The 18,831-nt window shown below is 50.1% G+C and overlaps 1 protein-coding gene across 3 annotated transcripts in view; it reads right to left on the bottom strand.

The window, feature by feature from the left end:
* The window catches only part of ESYT3 (extended synaptotagmin 3), a 48,352-nt gene extending 37,206 nt beyond the window's left edge, over nt 1-11,146 (bottom strand). For all 3 annotated transcript variants that reach the window (XR_006885212.1, XM_046639009.1, XM_046639021.1), the window contains exon 1: nt 10,639-11,146. Coding sequence is in view for 2 of the 3 variants with exons in the window: in XM_046639009.1 (XP_046494965.1) it covers nt 10,639-10,956 (318 nt within the window). In the remaining variant the exon portion in view is untranslated. The remainder of the gene's footprint in view (nt 1-10,638) is intronic.
* Nucleotides 11,147-18,831: the final 7,685 nt, after the last annotated feature.

The following is an 18,831-nucleotide window of genomic DNA, read 5'->3' as shown; positions in this document are numbered from 1 at the left end:
CCACAATTATTATATTATCTTATTAATTATTACTCCTTTTAGGAGGATACAATATCCTTGTCTCTATGATATAGCTGAATTATATTCTATTTTGTCTAATATGGAAATTGCTATTCCAGCTTTCTTTTGTTTCAAAGTTGCCCATCCTATTTTTAATCTTTTTGAGTTCATGTTATCTCATGTCATTTAACACTCACCTTAATCCCTTATTAGCTCCATTTTACAGATTAGAAAACTAAGGCTCAGAGAGGTTACTTACAATCACCAGCTGTGGAGTGCTGGTGCTCAGCCCGGGATCCAGGTTTGTCTGATCACAGAGTGCTTTTCCATACCTCCCCACTCACTCCTCGTAAGAAAACCTTACATCCGCTGTGTTTTCCTCTTTCATAGAAAGTCTAATTTATCGAGGATGGCATTCATGGGACCTGAGTCTTCACTGGTAGGCCACGCTTTACAGCTTACAAAGGACATCCACACTTTCATTCAATCCACCTAAAACTCCCTAAGGTGACCAGCAAATCTACAACTGTCCCCATTTTACAGAGGAGGAGAGGCTCAGAGACGAGTTAGGACTTGCCCAGATCACCCAGGTGACCAGAACCCAGATCTTCTCACCTGCGTGGGATTTGAGCCCAGCCTTCAAATCTTTTCTTGCCCATTTTCTCCTCCCCTTCCCCCACCTGAAACGTCAGTATTTAAAGTTCATGTCTTAGTGTTCTTCTAACTATTCCCTGTGCATTTAAAATTCCACCTCTGTATGCCTCAGTTCTCTCCTCCACAGGATGGGCACAATACTGCCAATTTCACAGAATTCCTGAAAAACCGATGTAAAGAAGCCAATGCCTGTAAGGCCTCAGTATCCTTCCTGGCACAGAGTAAATGTTCCAGAAGTGATGAGTGTTGTTGGCGGCTCTATAGACCCCGGAGGTGCAGACACTCTGACACCTTTGACCTCAAGTACACGCCAAGAACAAGGTCACCTGGGCTATGTGTCCAGTTCTGTGTGACCCAAAGCCCCGCAAATTCTCTACTGGGGCTCCCAGTGCCTGCAGCTCAGCCCTTTGGGGAACCGCTGAGAAGGGAGAATAGAAGATGAGGAGAGCATCACATGGCAAAGCGGCTGAGGCCAAGGGCAAGGACCCGAGTCGACAGCTGTGTCCCTGGCCTCCGCTGACTGGCCGAGCCATCCGTCCCGTCCCGGGGACAGACCACAGACCTGCTGGGCCCGCCGCCTGTGGGATGCATGTGCGGCTCCGCCCAACGGAGGCGCTCCACGGCGAGACTGGCAGAGGGGCCAAATCCCAGCCTGTCTGTGTCCCTCCCTCGCTAGGTAGACAGAGGGAAGGCACAAAAAGAAGGCAGGTGCTCGCTCCCAGACTGCGTCCTAAAACCTCTGAGCTTTTGTGCCAATTCCCCCGAGGCGGGGAGTCTCCGGGACCAGGGAGCGGGGAGACAGACTCCCACACCACCTGGCAACGCAAAGGACCAGCCTCAGGCAGCGCTCCTCCACCTTTCCGAAGGAAAACCACCTGAGAGCTCGATACAGACTGGCTCCTGGTCAGGGCCCGCAGAGATCCTGATTCAGGAGGATGGGACAGGGGCCTGGAAACCTGCATCTTTGACGAGCCGCCCAGGTCGTTCAGATCGTGGTGCTGCAGGGTGTGGAGGAACGCGTGGACAGGGCTCCCCGGGCTGGGGGACCTGCGCAGGCCCTGGGGCTGCGGACTAGGGCTTCAAAGTCACAGCCTGTGTCTCCAGCTGTCACTCTGGGAGAACACTGCTTTGTCATCAAATTCTTACCAGCAGCCTATGGACTTCAATTCTTTTACAAAGGGAATCTCTGTTGTGCCACAGAGAGCAAGAGGAGGCAAGGGCTAGCAGGCGAAAAACACTTCCGATACCATGATTCCGCAGGCTCTGGGCACTGCCCTACCCCTAAAAGGGGAGCCCTCCCACCCCATAGCTGCCACCTCATAGGAGTAGGAAGTGCGGCCAGGGGGCAGAGGAGCAGGGTCGAGTCCAGATGCACTTCCTGCAGCTCAGGTCTCTTCTGATCGAGAAGGGAGCCTGTCAGTTCCTGTGCTGCCCAGGATCTGCAGTCTGGATCTACAGTCAAGGGAGATCATGGATGGGAATCAGCTTCCAGACGGAGACAAATTCAGAGCAAGGTTCACCCAGCAGAAGTGTGAATGCTACCCTGACTGATGGATTCCAGGTGTGGGCATTTCCCCACAGCAGGCCTGGAAAATTCCAAAGTTGCCTGGGCCCACGGTCATGTCACCAGGCTCTCAGATGCCTGCTATTCCCCATGCAGTACCCCCGGAGAAGTTTAAATAGATGGGGTCCTGGCCCCCATCTGAGGCCTCCTTAAGCTAACACACATCTTGCTGATGTCACTGTACTTGGGCTGAAGCCTTCCAGGCAAAGTGGGCTAATATTTTAATGACAGCGTTTTGTGACATTGTCAAGGGAGGGGCGGTAATGAGAGCTTAAGGAGGAGAGACAGACTGTAGAGCATACTCAAGTCTAAGTCAGAATTCCAGGCTGGCAGAGGCCACCAACACAGCCCACATGGATGTGTCATCTTTAGGTGGTCATGTGCTTGCTTTCTTAAACCCTTTAGGAAAAATGATTCACAGTAGCGAGGAAATGGAGCCAGAGTGATGGCTGCGTCCCCGCCTGGGCCCGGCCCACAGGGGCTGGGGTGAAGGTGGGAGGCCTGGACAGGAGCTTTTGGATACGAGACCCTCTGAGGAGGCAGGGGGATTCACTTAAAGGGCCTGCCTGTCACTAGGTGACTCCTGCTGGCTCCCTCTCACAGGAACGGGAGCTCCTCCCATGGGAGCAGCCATGTCCAGAGACACAGACACAGAGATACAAAGAGACACACAGACATACAGAGATACGTGGACACACATATACAGAAACACACACACAGACATACATACCAAGATATACACAGACACACACAAAGTCACACATACACACACACATACAAAAAGACCTGAGACACGCATTCCCAGAACTACTGAGACACATCCACAGGTGTGTGTACATGTGATACACACCCTCTTTGCTGAAAAAAAAAAAAAGCTTCATGGCTCTTCTTCGCCCCAAAGGGCATTCTTACCCACACACACTGGCATTGCCAACGCCCTCCCTAGGCTCAGAGAGGAGAGGAGACCCGTCATTCCGGCGTCTTGCAGGGATGTCCTACACAAGCAGGCCCCTGCTCTGTGGGGGCCTGTTCAGTGGTTCCTGCTCTACTGGCAAACAGGCCCCTCACTCACTTTTCTCCTGATGAAGCGCAGCCTTTTGTCCCTCTTTCTCTGTTCTTGAGAGGTAAACGTTCAACCACGAAAACTGCTTTTACATCTGCCCACTCGTCTGCTTAAAATTACCCTGCTAAAAGTGCTTTAAGGGAAAGAACTGCTTTGCCAACTTGAAATTCTGTCTAGCGCTGTTCTAGAATCCACAGGCTCCATAACACCCAGCCTGCAAACTGGCCTAAGTCAGCTGGACCCAGCAGCAGCAGGACAGCTGAGCAGATCAACCCCAAAGGCAGTGATCGGTGACAAGAACACTGGTGCCAGGAGCCTGTCACCCTTTGCTGAGGAATAAGGGCTCGGAGCAGCGGGGGACTGCCCTGAGCTGTCCAGAGAGTCATTTTTTCAAGGAGACCTGAGGGAGGTAAGTTGCTGGAGATTTCAATGACCCACTTAGGTTTGGTAAGGCCTACAGGTTAAAAAACTTATCCTCTTGCTTATCAAACTAGTAAAAGGCCAGAAAACATAATACTCCATGCTGATACGGCCGCAGTGAGGTAGGAACGGTGAGCTTTAAGAGTTCATGAGCTTTGACATATTGGTTTAGTGTGCAGGAATCTCTAGCAAGGAACTGGAGAAACATGGACTAAGATTTATATAGCAGACATCCCCTGTGTCATTCACACAACAGACTTTTATTGAGAGCCTACTACGTACTGGGCACTGAGTGAGGAGCTGAGGGTACAGAGATGAACAAGAATCACCCGCTGCCTTAAAAGAACGTTCAGTCTGGAGGAAAAGTCAGACCTAAAAATAAGTGATCAGCACGGGAAGTGGCGTGATGGAGACCTGCTCGGGGGGGCTGTGGGCCCTGAGCCTGGACTCGAAAAGCCAAGGGAGCCAGACTGGCCGATCAGAGGGAGAAATTCCAGAGAGAGGGACCACCACCCACCTTGGCCAGCTGCCTGGACAGGGCGAACTGGGAAATAATTAATGTTAGACTAATGGGTCAGCAGCTTATAGCATATTCATATTTAGGATATCATAATTCTTAAACATGTGTTTTTGAAGAATGTTTGTAATATACTGTTAAGAACATAAAAAAATAATAAGGGGCCGACCCCATGGCCGAGTGGTTAGGATCGCGCGCTCTGCTTTGGCAGCCCAGGGTTTCGCCGGTTTGAATCCTGGGTGCGGACATGGCACTGCTCATCAGGCCATGCTGAGGCGGCATCCCACATGCAACAACTAGAGGGACCCACAACTAAAATATACAACTATGTACCAGGGGGCTTTGGGAGAAAAAGGAAAAAAAATGCACAAGTTTTTAAAAAATTGTGTGCATAGACCTTCCATACAAAGGAAGTACACCCAAATATAATGAGGTATCTTGGGGGTTTGGGGGAGGATGGTAAATGCTTAATCTAATTTTCACTTTTAGGCTGTTTTCAAATAACTCTACTGTGGGAATATTTTTACTTTTATAACCAGAAAAAACAGATTTTTAAGCAGTTTATAACCAGTGACTGAAAAAGTAAACACAACCTGGGCCAAGGAATGGAGTGGGTGACTCCAGGGTCTTGAAACATCCTGTGTCCTAGAGAAGTCCCTTGGCTTTGACTCTGAGCATTGGGAGGACGAATGACTTGGGGTACCCTGGGGCGGGACCCTGCGCTCCCACAGAGATGGCTTGCAGGCGCTGGCCCTGCCGCCCTTGAAATGACAGGGTGGTAAGAGAATGGGCCTTTGTCCCTTTAATAGTTCCCACGGGCAGAAAACATCCTAACTCTCCGCTCCCCCCCCACCCCACCCGTTTGCAGTAGAGGAGGAGAAGGGCCACCTCTGTCCTCAGGTGCAGGTGAGCACTTTGGGCTACAGGCGCTAGGGCTCCCCTGGCACCCTGCCTGGGGAGGTAAGTCTGAATGGAGGGGTGGGAGGGGCAGAGAGGGAAGGCCCCAGTCCCCTGCTCCTCGGAGTAGCTGGGTTGTGGCCTTCACGGGTCATCAAGGGGCAGCTCGCATCTCCCAGTGGCTCCCCCAAAGGCACTGGGGACATTCCCACAGACGTGCCGTCTCTGTTGTTGTCCAGGCTCTGGGCCAGGAGGCCAAGAGAAGCTGGTGATCAGCTCTCCACACCTTTCTGCCCACGGGAGAGAGAGCCATGTCAGAGGAGGGGACGGGGCTGTCCCGCCCTTGGCCCTGTTCCTCACTCACCAGAGGACCTCCCAGAGACTCACATCCTCAGACCCTTGGCTTGGAGAAAAGGTTGCTGCAGACACTCGTGTCCCAGGGACAGCCAGTCCCTGGTAAGTTAGGCAGCAAGCAGTCTCCTGTGAGTTTGGGTGTCATAAATTGCTGTCCCAGAACCTGGACACCCCAGGATGAGATGCTGAGCTCAAGTGACCAAACCTGTGGAAAACTTCGGGCCCTGAGTCCCCCACCCCTGACCACGCCAGCAACACCCAGCAGATGTTGCTCCTTCATCCAAGGAGCCTTCCTGGGTGACTTCCGGCCCGCTTAGAACCCTCCCCCTAGGCCTTCTCAGAACCCTGCAATTCTCAGAACCTGTTCTCGTGGCTCTGAATCTTCATCTAGCCCGGGGGGTTCCTTGAGGCCAGGGACCGTGTGTCACTCATGTCAAGGGCCAGGCTGCAGCACTGTCTGACACACTGCAAGCCCTCCACCGATGTTTGCCTACTGAGTCCAGGAATGAACATGGAGGCCTGAGCTCCCCGCGCTGGGCCTGGAGGGAGGGAGGCCCACATTCTGTTCCTTATTGCTCAATCCTGGCCCAGGACATGATAAGTCCGTGAAGCATCACTAAGACATGGGGCAGAGACTCAAGAGGCAGGCTAAAACCTGCCACGCCTCTTCCTTCCTGAGGACAAGCCTGACTCCAAGCCATACGAATGGCCCCACAGGGCTGCAGGGACCTCGTAGGGAAGAAGTCCCCCAACTCCAAGCCACCCGCAACCAGTACTGATGTTTAAAACCAGCTTCCATGTCACTGGCTCCGAGAGTTGAGCTTTGTGGTCTAATTTGAGAGAGCCCAGCCTAGCTCAGCTGTCAGTGCATTTACTTCCCCTAATTAACAAATGATCAGTTCAGGACAGACCATGAGAACTGGGCCCCAGAAGACTGCTGCTCTACCCACAGAAAGAACGTCAAACTCTCAGCCCCAGGAAAGCAAAGCACTCGGCCCTGCCAGTGGCCTGACTGGCTGGCAGGGAGGCTTGGAGGGGACCAGCATCCCAGGGATGCTGCGAGCCTTGGAATGCTCACTGCTTTGGGTGAATGGCTCACCCTTCCCCAGCGCTCGCCTCAGCCAGCACCCCCAGGGCACCCCCAGGTAGATGGTGGATAGGCGGGAAAGGTTGGGGAACAGGGTCCTATGGGCACGTAGCACTAGAGAAAGACTAATTTGGGACTGATTCATGATGGCAGATCCTATAGCTAAAAACACTCTACAGAACATCTCCTAAAACTTCATCATTTTCAGAGGGGAATCAGGGCCCCAGAGAAGATAGGACCTTCTCAAGGTCCCCCAGTAAACGAGCATCGGATCCAAGTCCATCCCTGCCACCACATCACGTCAGCTCCCTCCCCCTCCCCCTGGCAGATTCACAAGGGTTAACTGTTCCTACAAGGCTGCCAGCTGACTGCTATCAGAGGGCAGGAGAGCAAGCCCTTGACTGACCTGAGACCACAGACAGACGAAACTACCAGGTTTTCCTTCCCCTCTCTACCTGGCCCCAGGCCCTCTTGCCCCAAACACAGCCCACCTGACATGGAGCCGGGCGAGGCTCTCACCAAACTTCCCTCCTCAGGCCAGTCCAGCCGTGGCAGGGGCCAAACAGATCTCTGATACACAAACCAACCACCCAGCTGTGGTCAAGTGTTTGATGAACAACCTGAAAATGCATGGAGCAGTGAAGGGCCGAACCAGTGGGCGAATCGGGGAGGGCCGCCTGCAGACCTTCAACCAAGGGCCCATGCCGAGGGAGGTGGTGGGGCAGGGAAGCAGCGAAGTTACCCAAGAAGGGCCTTGAGGAGCCCAGAGCATGAAGGAGCGGCTCTGAAGACCAAAGGGCAGTGGCTCCTGGGGCACCAGAGCTGGGATTCCAGACCTCCAGGAGCAGCCCCAGGGCCACAGGATGGAGCCTCACCCACGTGCTCTGCTCTGTCCTCCTACCTGCTCCAGCCTCTGCGGTCATCCAGCTCCAGAGACACGTTTGCAGCTGGGACGCATGGTAATGAGTTTCACGTTAGGAAAAGGCAGTCAGGAGGCCTGGGAAACTGAGGAGATACAGCACCAGCTGCTGCTGCGCACTCCCGTGGGCCTGGCCCTGCACAAGCGGCTTCTCAGACACTCAGCTCACCACGACCGTGTGCAGGCCCGAGCTTTCAAGGCCTACAGCCAGGTGAGGCGGAGGGGGGGTTTCACCAGCCCAGTAGCATCACAGGCCCCACTCTGATCACTGTGCTGTCCACAGTCCCCAGCCCTGGAAAGGGCTGAGCAGGCTCTTAATTCCTTGAAAAATATATCTAGAAATGTGCAAGGAACATTCGCACGTAAACAGTGAGTGGCAACCGCTCCTCTGTTCAGAGTGGCCAGGCCACACTCACCAGACAAGGGGATCCACAGGTCCTTCCCTTGTGACCCCTTTTAAAGCAGAAGAATCCTTTCTTCAAGTTCTATCTTCCATGCAAGAGAACCAGAGGAGGAGCAGGTCTGTCAAAGTTTGACCAGAAACAACCTCCTTTTACAGGTGAGGACACCGAGGCCAAACGAGGGAGAGCAACTTCTGGGGTCACCTGGAGGCAGCAGCTTGGAGCACGGTATTGAGGAGTCTAACAGGGCAGCAAGGCGCTGCTAAGAACTGACCAAGAATGGCCTGGCAGGGGAGCGCAACGGCATTCTGGCTGCAGCCCAGCCTGGCCTTGGTCTCCACCCCCTCACAGGTGCTTGGCGCAAAGTAGAATAAGGTGCACTTTCCAAACAGCACTCAGCTTGACAAGCAGCAGGTGGGCTGTAGATCCACCCCCCCCCCCCCCCCCACTCAGTGGGTGCCGCACAGCGAGGCAGGCCTGAGGGTGGTAGCACATACCAGGCCCTCGTGACCCTCAACTTTCCTTCAGTTCCTGACTACTGGTTTGCCATCTGTTACTTTGTAAAAATATTTCTTGATATTAAAGGAGGTCGTAAGCCATCAGCCCTACCTCCATGAAGGAAATGAGTGCTCAAAACACGGAAGAAGGCACCCTGAGAACTGCATTTAAGAATAAAGACATTTGTGCTCCAAAATCGTGGGCAAAGGTCACACTGCCCCCACCATACCCAGAGCCACATATCTCTGCCTTCATAAGCAGAACGTGTTCCTCAGGAGGCAGAGAGAACGGAAAAATATCTACCCAAGCAGGTCCCAGGTTTTCCCCACCATCCTGAGGTTTGGAAACCTTCAGGAAGTGGGTCCAAAAGCCCACATTTACATCTATTTGCATGCTTTTCACAGGTGTTCACAGACAACCATCCTCCCCAGATCTGCTTCTCCTTCTGGATTCCCAACCCCAGTAATGGGTGTCCAGCTCCCCAAATCAGAAAGCCCCCCGGAGACCCCTGGATCCTTCCTTTGCGCCAATCTAGAGGCCACCAAGCGTGTGGAGTCCCACTCGCACACACCTTTCATCCCCTCCTCCTCATCCCCACTACTGCCATCTTGGCTTAAATCAATTTCTCAGCTGGTTTCTCTCCTCCAGCTTCACTCCTCCCTCCATGCTGTGTTTCACAGGGTGCTTCCAAAACCTTCCACAGGCTCCTTGAGCCTTCAGAGTCAGGCACAACCTCCATCAAGCCTGCCACAACTTGGCCCCTGTCCACAGCGCCATCACACACTTCAGCCAGGCCAAACCACACGGTGCTCCCGCATACACTGGCCATGCTGCACCTCCACGCTGTGCCGGCAAGCTGAATTGTATTTCCCAAATTCATATGTTGAAATCTTAAACCCAGTACCTCCGAAGGTGACTGTTTCTGAAAATAGGGCCTTTAAAGAAGTGATTACATTAAACTGAGGTCATTAGGGAGAGCCCTAATCCAATCTGACTGGTGACCTTATAAGAAAAGGAAACTTGGACACATGTACGCAGGCAAGACCAAGCAAAGACATAAGAGGAAGTCAGCTAACCGCAAGCCAGAGAGAGAGGGAGGACTCAGAAGAAAGCAACTCTGCTGACACCTTGGTCTTGGTAAACTTGTGTTGTTTAAGCCACGCGGTCCGTGGTACTTTGATATGGCACCTCTGACAAACTGATACAGTAAGGCTGAACTTCTTTTTTTTTTTTTTTTTAAGATAAATAGGTCTTTCTGATATTTTCTTCTCACACCCCACTTTGATGGCCACTGTCATGGGCAGGAGTGAGGAAACTATGGCCTGGCTGGAATTTAGAACACAAGCCTCAGGCCAGAGGAAATGAGGGTCTGGCGGCCTCTGGACCTCTCCTCTGTGGGCCTGAGCATTTCTGGAAGTACCAGAGAAGAACCCAGCGGGGGAGGTGCCCAGAGACCACGCCTTGGACTGAACGCCCCTCTTGCAGTGTTTCCCAAACTCGCCTAATCATAAGATTCACAAGGGTGCCCCAACCCCACCTAGGGGTTGTGAGGTGGGGCCCACAACTTGTTTTTAAGTGGACCAGGTGATTGTCAGAACCAGAAGCGTTGGAGAAACCAGAATCCAGGCCTTCCACACCAGGAGATGGGTCTGTAGCTGTAGAGAGTGTGTGTGTAACTGAGCATCCCTCCCAGGCGGAGGGAGGCAGGGAGGAAGGGAGGGAAGCCCGTGACCCAGCGCAGCCGGGCCTCTCCGCAGCCCGCTCTCAGCCCCATCCCTGCCCTGCCATCTCTAGTCCGGCCGCCTCCCTCTGTCCGGGCCAGTTTCTGCCATGGCTGTCTTTGCCGATCAGTTTCGCGCCCTGCGTTCTTTCTGCGAATCAACAGGCGGGTAGAAGAAATGCCCTCTGCTTCCCTCTCGAGCAACTTCGCAGAGTCCCAGACACCCTTGTTTTTCTCCTGGGTGTGGTCCGCCCGTGACTTTTCTCCTGGGCTCTGGGCCCTTAAGTGAAACCCAGGTTCCCCGCTCCCAGAGCAGCCCGACCAGAAGTGAGAATGCGGCTGACGGGCTCCGTGGTGAGGGGCACGGCCACCGCCTCCAGGGTCTGGGCGCCGGGCGCGGTGGGGCACCGGGTGTGCAGGTCGTGGGGCTCCCGCCCTCCCTCGGGTCTGTGCGCCCCAGCTCCCCGGCTGACCGCAGGTTCCTTCCGAACCTCCAAGGGCATCCGCCCCACCTCCGACCCCCGCCCGGCTCGGTCCGGCTCACCCAGGCCGGCAGGTGCTGGCCGCGCAGCTCGCGGCTGATGAACTGGCGTTCGTTGTTCAGGAATTCGAAGGCGGCCGCCAGGCGCCCGAGCTTCCCGCGGCGGTTCCTGCGCCACCACGTCCACAGCAGGGCGCCGAGCAACAGCCAGGTTATGCTGAGCCCCAGGTAGCCGGCTAGGTAGATGGGCGCCAGGTAGAACAGCACGCGCGCCACGAAGGTGTACAGCTCGGGCAGAAGCTGGCTGGACAGGCGCGGCTCGGGGCCGGGCTCGCGCTGGGTTCCCAGGGCACCGGGGGCGCAGGGCTCCTCCGCTGGCATCTCCTCGCCGCCGTCTTGCCCTTTCCGAGAGCTTCACCTGAGCTCTGGTCGGCGCACCCCGACGCCTGGGCACTTCTGTCCTCCAAGCGCGAGGATAGGACCGCCGCCCCTGCCCCGCCGGCCCTGCGCCGTCTCCGCGCTCGAGGTCCTCGCCGCGCCCTGGAGCGCGGAGAGCAGGAATGCACCGCGGACCGCGCCGCCGCTGCGCTCCTCTCGGCGCCAGGCCCACAGCTCCCGAGGTCTCCGCCCCCAGGGGCGGGCCCAGGCGGGAGGGGGCGGGGTCCGACCGGGGGCTGGCGCCTGCTGGGGCCCAAAAATGAACCGGTTGGAAGAGGGCGCCGTGGGACCTCAACGTCCCGCGCAGGCGTCAGCGGAGGGTGCAGTCGCAACATCCGGAGAGAACCTGGGGTGGACCAAGTGCTGCCCCAAGAGGTTTATGACTCACCGAGGTATGTGTACAAATGGCTTGTCGTGGATAAACATCACCTAAAACCTGTTTCCTACGCCCAGTCCACAATCTGCGGTCCAGTGTAGACTCTTAGCTGGGCATTCGAGGCCTTCCCAGCCCCAGGGTGGGCCTGACCCTGTGTCTAAGCCCTCCGAGTGGCCCCTCCAGCTCTGCATCGCTGCCCCATCCTCTGGCATGTATAAAGCGTAGGCCCGGCTCCCAGCCGAACCTGACCAAGCTCAGGGCCCCTCCTGTGCCCCTCTTCTGCCCTGCACTCCCCACCCTCTGTGCGGGTGTCAGGTTGAATCTTCATCCCCTGCATCATCAGACCGGGAGTTTCCAGGGGCCAGGCCAGTCCTGCTCATCTCTGGGGCGCCCAGCATGGCAAGCGATGGGGGAATGACAAGAGAAATGATGAGCAAGCTGGGGTGCTTGGGGGTCAGTTGGGAAGCCCACGGCTTCCATCTAATCCTTTCTGAATGATCAGAGCTGGTGGAGGTCTGAGACTCCAAGTGCAGACAGTAAATCTCCAGGGTGATGAAAGAATAAATTTCTGTTGTTCTAAGCCACCCGGTTTGTGGTACTTTGTTATCGCAGCCCTTGGAAACTAAGACAGCCATTGACCAAGTGCGGGGCACTCTTGTAGGCACAGGAGATTCAGGGTGAACAGAATAGACAGGATCCCTACTCTCATAGAGCTGACATCTCGTCGGGAAGACAAACAGTCAAATAAAGAAGAAAATAGCAGGTAAGGAGAAGTGCTCTGAGGACAAGGCAGTAAGTGGCGTGGGAGAGAGTGACCAGCCTGGGGTGGAGGGCTGTTTTAGCCAGGGTGATGTGGAAAGAACTCTCTGAGGAGGTCACATTTGACTTGAGACCTAAATAGAAAAGTGTATGTACAATTTTATCTTTTTTAAAAAACGCTATCTCAGAAAAGCACCTCTCCTTTGGAATAGAAAGATGAATAGCCTCTGCTATATGTCATCAGTTTTACTTTTGCATCTCCATATGGGGCTAGAGGAATTTTCCTGGTGTCTGCCCTCTCTGTCAGACGGAATTCCTCGAGGGCAGCGGCTGTGTCCAATACATCTTATGTTCTCAGTGTCCAGCACAGAGTTGGACATACAAAGGGAGGTGGGAGGGCGCTGGGTCAGAGCAGTCTTTGTCATTTGTTTGCCTGAGTTTAAATCAAGCAGTCCCTGACTCCAGGAAAGCTCCCTAGCTTCTCTGCACTTCAGTTTCCTCATCTGTAAAATGGGGATCATAGTAATCCTTAAATCCTAGGGTGGTTAAGAGGATTAAGTAAGACAGACTGTGTATAAAGCTGTACATCCAGACGGGGAAGTTGTCAAGGAAGACTTTAGTTTTGTCTGTATTGTTTGACTTTTTACAGCAAGAATGTGTTTGTGTATTATCTGTATAATTTTTAAAAATTTACTGTGATCAGTTACACATCACATGATCTTTACTGTCTCAGCCATGTTAGGTGCACGGTTCAGTGGTATTAAGCACATTTATATTGTTGTGCAACCACCACACCATCCATCTCCAGAACTCTTTTCGTCTTGCAAATCTGAAACTCTGGACCCATCAACCAACCACCCACTTCTCCTTCCCCCTGGTCCCTGATACCACTATTCTACTTTCTGTCTCTATGATTTTGACTACTCTAGGTACCTCATCTAAGTGGAATCATACCATATTTACTTTTTGTGACTGATTTATTTCACTTAGCATAATGTCCTCAAGGTTCATCCGTGTGACAGCATGTGTCAGAACTTCCTTTTTAAAGCTGAGTAATATTCCATTGTGTGTATATACCACATTTTGTTTATCCATCCATCTGTCCATTGATGGACGATTGGGTTGTTTCTACCTTTGGCTCTTGCCAATAATGTTGTTATGAACATGAGTGTACAAATATCTCTTGAGACCCTGCTTTCAGTTTTTTTGGGGGGGGGGCATATATACCCAGAAGTGGAATTGCTGGGTTTTATGGCAATTCTGTGTTTAAGTTTTTGAGGAAGCACTGGACTATTTTTCACAACAGCTGTACCATTTTACATTCCCACCAACAGTGCACAAGGGTTCCAGTTTCTCCACAAACACTTGTTATTTGGGGGAGGTTTTGATAGTAGCCATCCTAATTGGTGTGAGGTGGTATCCCATTGTGGTTTTGCCTTGCATTTCTCTAGTGATTAGTAATGTTGAGCTGCTTTTCATATGCTTGTAGGCCATTGCACTTCTGAGGATGTAATGTACAACATGGTCACCATAGTTAAAAAAAAATACCGTATTGTATTTTGAAAGCTGCAAAGAGAGTAGATCTTAAAAGTCTTCACCACACACTCAAAAATTCTAACTATGTGGGGTGATGGATGTGTTAACTACCCTTATTTTGGTGATTGTATCACAATATATACATATATCAAATCATTACATTGTACACCTTAAGCTTATGCAATGTTATATGTCAGTTATACATCAATAAAGCTGGAAAAAAAATTTAAAAACAGTGATTTGCTGTATGAGCTTGTGCAGATCTCATTCCTGCTCTGGACTCCTTTGGTCAAACGAATAGTTTAACCAGAGTATCTGTGAGGTGTTCTTCTGTTAAGAGGCTGCAATTCTCTCTGTGTCTTGATAATCCACTGGGTTATCAAGCTTGGTCCCTGGCAGTAGGTGGTTAATGTTTGTGGAGGAACACACACATGAATGAATACGTGAATGTGTTAGAGCCAAGAATAGGTTCTTAATCATGTCATCTGATAAAAAAACTACGGAGGGAGCTGCAGACTCATAGGCTGCTTAGCCTATAACCTTTTCAGGCCATTTATACAACAGCCGATGAAATTTGACAACATTTGTAGAGCACTGTTTGTGGTCCTGGGATGGGGGCGGGTGCAGAGAATGCACCTAAGAAGTCGGTTATTTTACACTCTTATCATGAAAATGTGGTGGAGGGGTCTGTGTGTGTGTGTGTGTGTGTGTGTGTGTGTGTGTGTGTGTGTTGAAGTGGTGGGACAGCAGGAAGATTTCAAGGGCGGGAGTTGGGGCATGTCCCTACAATGTTCTTCATGATTTGACCCCTGCCTGCCACTCCAAGATGACCTCTTGGCAGATCCAGCCTGTGCTTCCAGTGCCACCACACTTCCCACACACTCTAACACCCTCAGGGGAGGAAGGTGGCCATAGGGGTCTTCACTGTTCTGAATCAAATTGGGGTTCCTGGGCACATCCACCAGGGCACGGGAGCGTGGCCATTGCTGCCATCTCAAAAGGTCAGGCTCTAACTGCTTCTCTCCTCCTCCAACCTAATACGGGGAGGAGGCTGGTGGGGTGACCACCTTGTTAAGGCCTCAGCAGGGCCTCCCCCAGAGGCCCACCCTGGGCTGGGGCTGTGACCCCATATCCCTCCGCCTGCCCACAGGTGTGGGTCCAGAACTCCTTAGATAGGGCCTGAAGGCCAGGTCTGGGAGTCCTGCCTCACCTCCTCCTTCAGTTCTCTTCTCTTCCCGCCCCTTTTCTCCATCTTGTTGGCTCCAACTTCCACTCTTGCAATTCTTGACATCTACACACTAGTATTTATTTACAAAAAGTAAATGAGACCAAAGATGTCTTATTTTTGTGTGTGTTAAAATATACATAACATAAAATTTACCCTTTTAGCCATTTTTAAGGGCTCAGTTCAGTGGCATTAAGTACTTCCACATTGTTGTGCAACCAGCACCATCATCCATCTCCAGGACTTTTCCATGATCCCAAAGTGAAACTGTTCCCATTAAACAGGCTGCTCACTCCCCTTCCCCCAGCCCTTGGCAGCCACCATTTTATCTTCTGTCTCTGAATTTGACTACTCTAGGTACCTCATGTAAATGGAACATGTGTCCTTTCGTGTCTGGCTTATTTCACTTAACACAATATCTTCAAGTTTCATCCACATTGTAGCATGTGTCAGAATTTCCTTCCTTTTTAAGGCTGAATAATATTCCATATGTGTATGCCACATTTTGTTCATCCATTCACCACCCATTGATGGCCGCTTGGGTTGTTTCCACCTTTTGGCTATTGTGAATAATGCTGCTATGAAGATGGGTGCACAGGGCCAGCCCCATGGCCTAGTGGTTAAGTTCAGCACGCTCCGGTTCAGTGGCCCAGGTTTGGTTCCCAGGTGCGGACCTACACCACTCTGTTAGTAGCTATGCTGTGCTGGCGGCCCACATACTAAAAAATAGAGGAAGATTGGCATGGATGTTAGCTCAGGGTGAATCTTCCTCAGCAAAACAAACAAACAAAAAACCCCAAAACAAAAACAAACAAAAGATGGGTGTACAAATATCTGTTTAAGTCCCTGCTTTCAATTCTTTTGGGTCTATACCCAGGAAGTGGGATTGCTGGATCGTGTAGTAATTCTATGTTTAGTTTCTTAAGAAAAACACCATAATGTTTCTCGTTTGTTTGTTAAATTTATTTTATTCGAGTTTATGAAATTGCAAAAATAATTCATGTTTGCTTTAACAAATAATGTAAAGATGTAGGAAGAAGAGTTTAAAATCCTGCACCCACGTATGAGCAAGATTATCTGTTTGGTTGATATCCTGCCTCGCCTCTCTCTCTCCCCAGACAAAGACATACAAGCAGAGCTAGTTTGAGTTTTAGTTTCTTCTTTTTCTTTCTTTCTTTTTTTTCCTCACAAAATGGGATAATAGAAACTCAAAAGCTCTCCGGTATCACTCCGATGAAATCCCTATGAGGTATGTGTAATTACTGAAATTATGTTATGGTTGGTTATTAAAACAGAGTGGTCAAAATAACATTCATGTGCTCGTTAAGGTGGTAGAATATGTAGGGGAAGAAACAACCAGTAGAATTGTTTGAAACAGAAAAAAGAAATCACAAAAAATTGGGGGAAAAAAGTCAGAACCCAAAATAATCTTCCAGATAGCTCATCACTCCTCGTATGTTACCCTGCAGATGCTAAATGGATTTTACACAAGACCAGTAGAGAACAAAGGTCTAAGGTTTTTTTCTGTAAAAGTAAAAGCAGAGATGAGATCTGTCATTCAAATTATGATATGAAATCTCATCCAACACACAGTCCAGAAGAATGCCAGGAAGGGTAAGACTAGCTCTCACTTTTAGCAGAAGGACGGCACAGTGACCACTGCATTGAGACTTCCTTGATTTCTCCTTGGAATTCCCCAGCAGCTAGCCTAATGTATGGATGGCCTCTCCCCGTCTCTGGGGAGAGCGTCTCTGAGACCCCATCCGCTTATTCCAGGCACACTCGTCCCCCACTTCTACCACCCAGTAAACAGCAACTGGCTGAAGCTAATCCCTGATGAATGTCGTCACTCGTGGAATAAGTGAATCTCCTTGATTATAAGAAAAGTTCTGTTTTGTCTTTCCAAAAGCGTATATAGATATATATCCTCAGAGACAATAAGACCAGGTGTATTTTAGAATCTATAGTTATGTCTGCCTTATATGTGCCAATAAGTCTCTTTTAGGTCAGACTGGTATGCAGGGAAGCTGCCACTCTCATTCCTGAACTGAGAAGAGTAGGCTGCAGGGGTCCGGTAGGTTTTTATACTGTCGTGGTGGATAATTGTCTAAGACTTGTCAGAGATTCAAATTCTGACTGTACACACGTATAATCATTCAGGAGATTTTTTTAGTGTGGAAACATGATCTGAAAGTTTTGATATTATTTTTGTTTGATTTTTGCACAATATCGTTCCCCTTATCTTGCAACATCTGAAAAATTGACTCCTCTCATTGTCCAACAAGAGGCCTGGCTTCTCCAATCTGGTGTGTAATTTTCCTCCCAGATTTTACACTTTGTCTTTCACTCTTTTGTTCATTCAGTCAACAAGCACTCACTGAGGGCCTTCACCGTTTAGGACACAGGAGAGACAGCAACGAATAAAACAGACAAAACTCTGGCCTTCGGAAGCTTACGTTCTAGTTTTGGTTTTCTAGCTTGGTTGGCTGCCAATATATGTTTTTTCCCCTACATCTTCCACTCAACTGTTTAGGGGCGTCATCTAACTTTTGAGTTTCTTCTTCCTGCAACTAGAAGCAGGCAGACGCTCTCTTTCACGTCAGACAGCAGGCCTAGTTATCAGCAGGGAACGCTATCTGAAGTCTGCTCACATTAGTAAAGAAACCGATTGTTCTGTTTCACAGGCCCTTTGCATTTCTTTGGTCTTTTGTCAATTCCAGTCCTGTTACCCAGCTGGAGACTGCCCCTCATGTTCCCATCTGGGTGACTCCTAGGGTACAGATCCTCGCAGGGTGGGCAGATGCAAGAGTGGCCCAAGTGCCACTGTGGAGGGTCCCCGGTCTCTCAGGTAATCCACACTGACACAAGCATTCTCTTTCTATTTATATATTTATTTTTATTAAATATAATTTACATATAGTAAACTATACAAGTCTTAAAGGTACAGCTCAACCAATTTCTACCAGTTATACATCTGTATAGTCACCAGATCCAGATACAGAACATTTTTATCTCAGACGTTTTCCTCATGCTTCTTTCCAGCCCATGTCCAGAGGGAACCACTCTTCTGATTTCTATTACCATCGATTAGATGCGCCTGTTCTTGAGCCTCATATAAATTAAATCCAACAGTATGTACACTTTCATGTCTGGCTTTTTTGGCTTAATTTAATGTTTTGGATATTTATCTGTGTTGTTGCATGTATGAGATTTTAAAAATTGCCATGTAATACTTCATTGTATGGATATACTACAATTTTGAAATAATAATAATTTCACACTTCCTGATTTCAAGCTATATTATAAAGCTATAGTAAACATGTGGTAAAAGTATGGTCAACTAATATTTGACACGGAAGCCAAGAATATTCAATTGAGAAAAGACAATCTCTTCAATAAATGGTGCTGGGAAAACTGGATATTCATACATAAAAGAATGGAACTTGACTCCTGTCTTACACCACTCACAAAAATTAACTTGAAATGGCCTAAAGGCTTAAATGTAAGACATGAAACTCCTAGGAGAAAATTTAGGAAAAAATTCCTGGGCATGGGTCTTGGCAATGATCTTTTGGAAATCACACCTAAAGCACAAGCAACCAAATCAAACATAAATGAGTGGGACTACATCAAACTAAAAAGCTTCTGCATAGCAAAAGAAATGATCAAGAAAATGAAAAGACAACCTAAGGAATGGGAAAAAAATATTTGCAAACCCTGGGCTGCTGCTAGCCCTTAACTGCTGTGCCAGCAGGCTGGCCCCCTATAGGAGAGTTCTTAATTATGGATCTAATTTCATTAACACCTATGACTGGTCAGATATTTTATTTATTCTTATGTCACATTTATGTTCAATATGTTATAATTTCCTTATTTGTTCAGTTAAAAATTATTCTATTTTCCATTGTGATTTCCTCTTTGA

The sequence above is a fragment of the Equus quagga genome, chromosome 1 (assembly GCF_021613505.1).
Source record: "Equus quagga isolate Etosha38 chromosome 1, UCLA_HA_Equagga_1.0, whole genome shotgun sequence".
Classification (NCBI taxonomy): domain Eukaryota; kingdom Metazoa; phylum Chordata; class Mammalia; order Perissodactyla; family Equidae; genus Equus; species Equus quagga.
The sequence above is the reverse complement of the archived record's forward strand: the minus strand, read 5'-3'. Positions and strand labels throughout refer to the sequence as shown.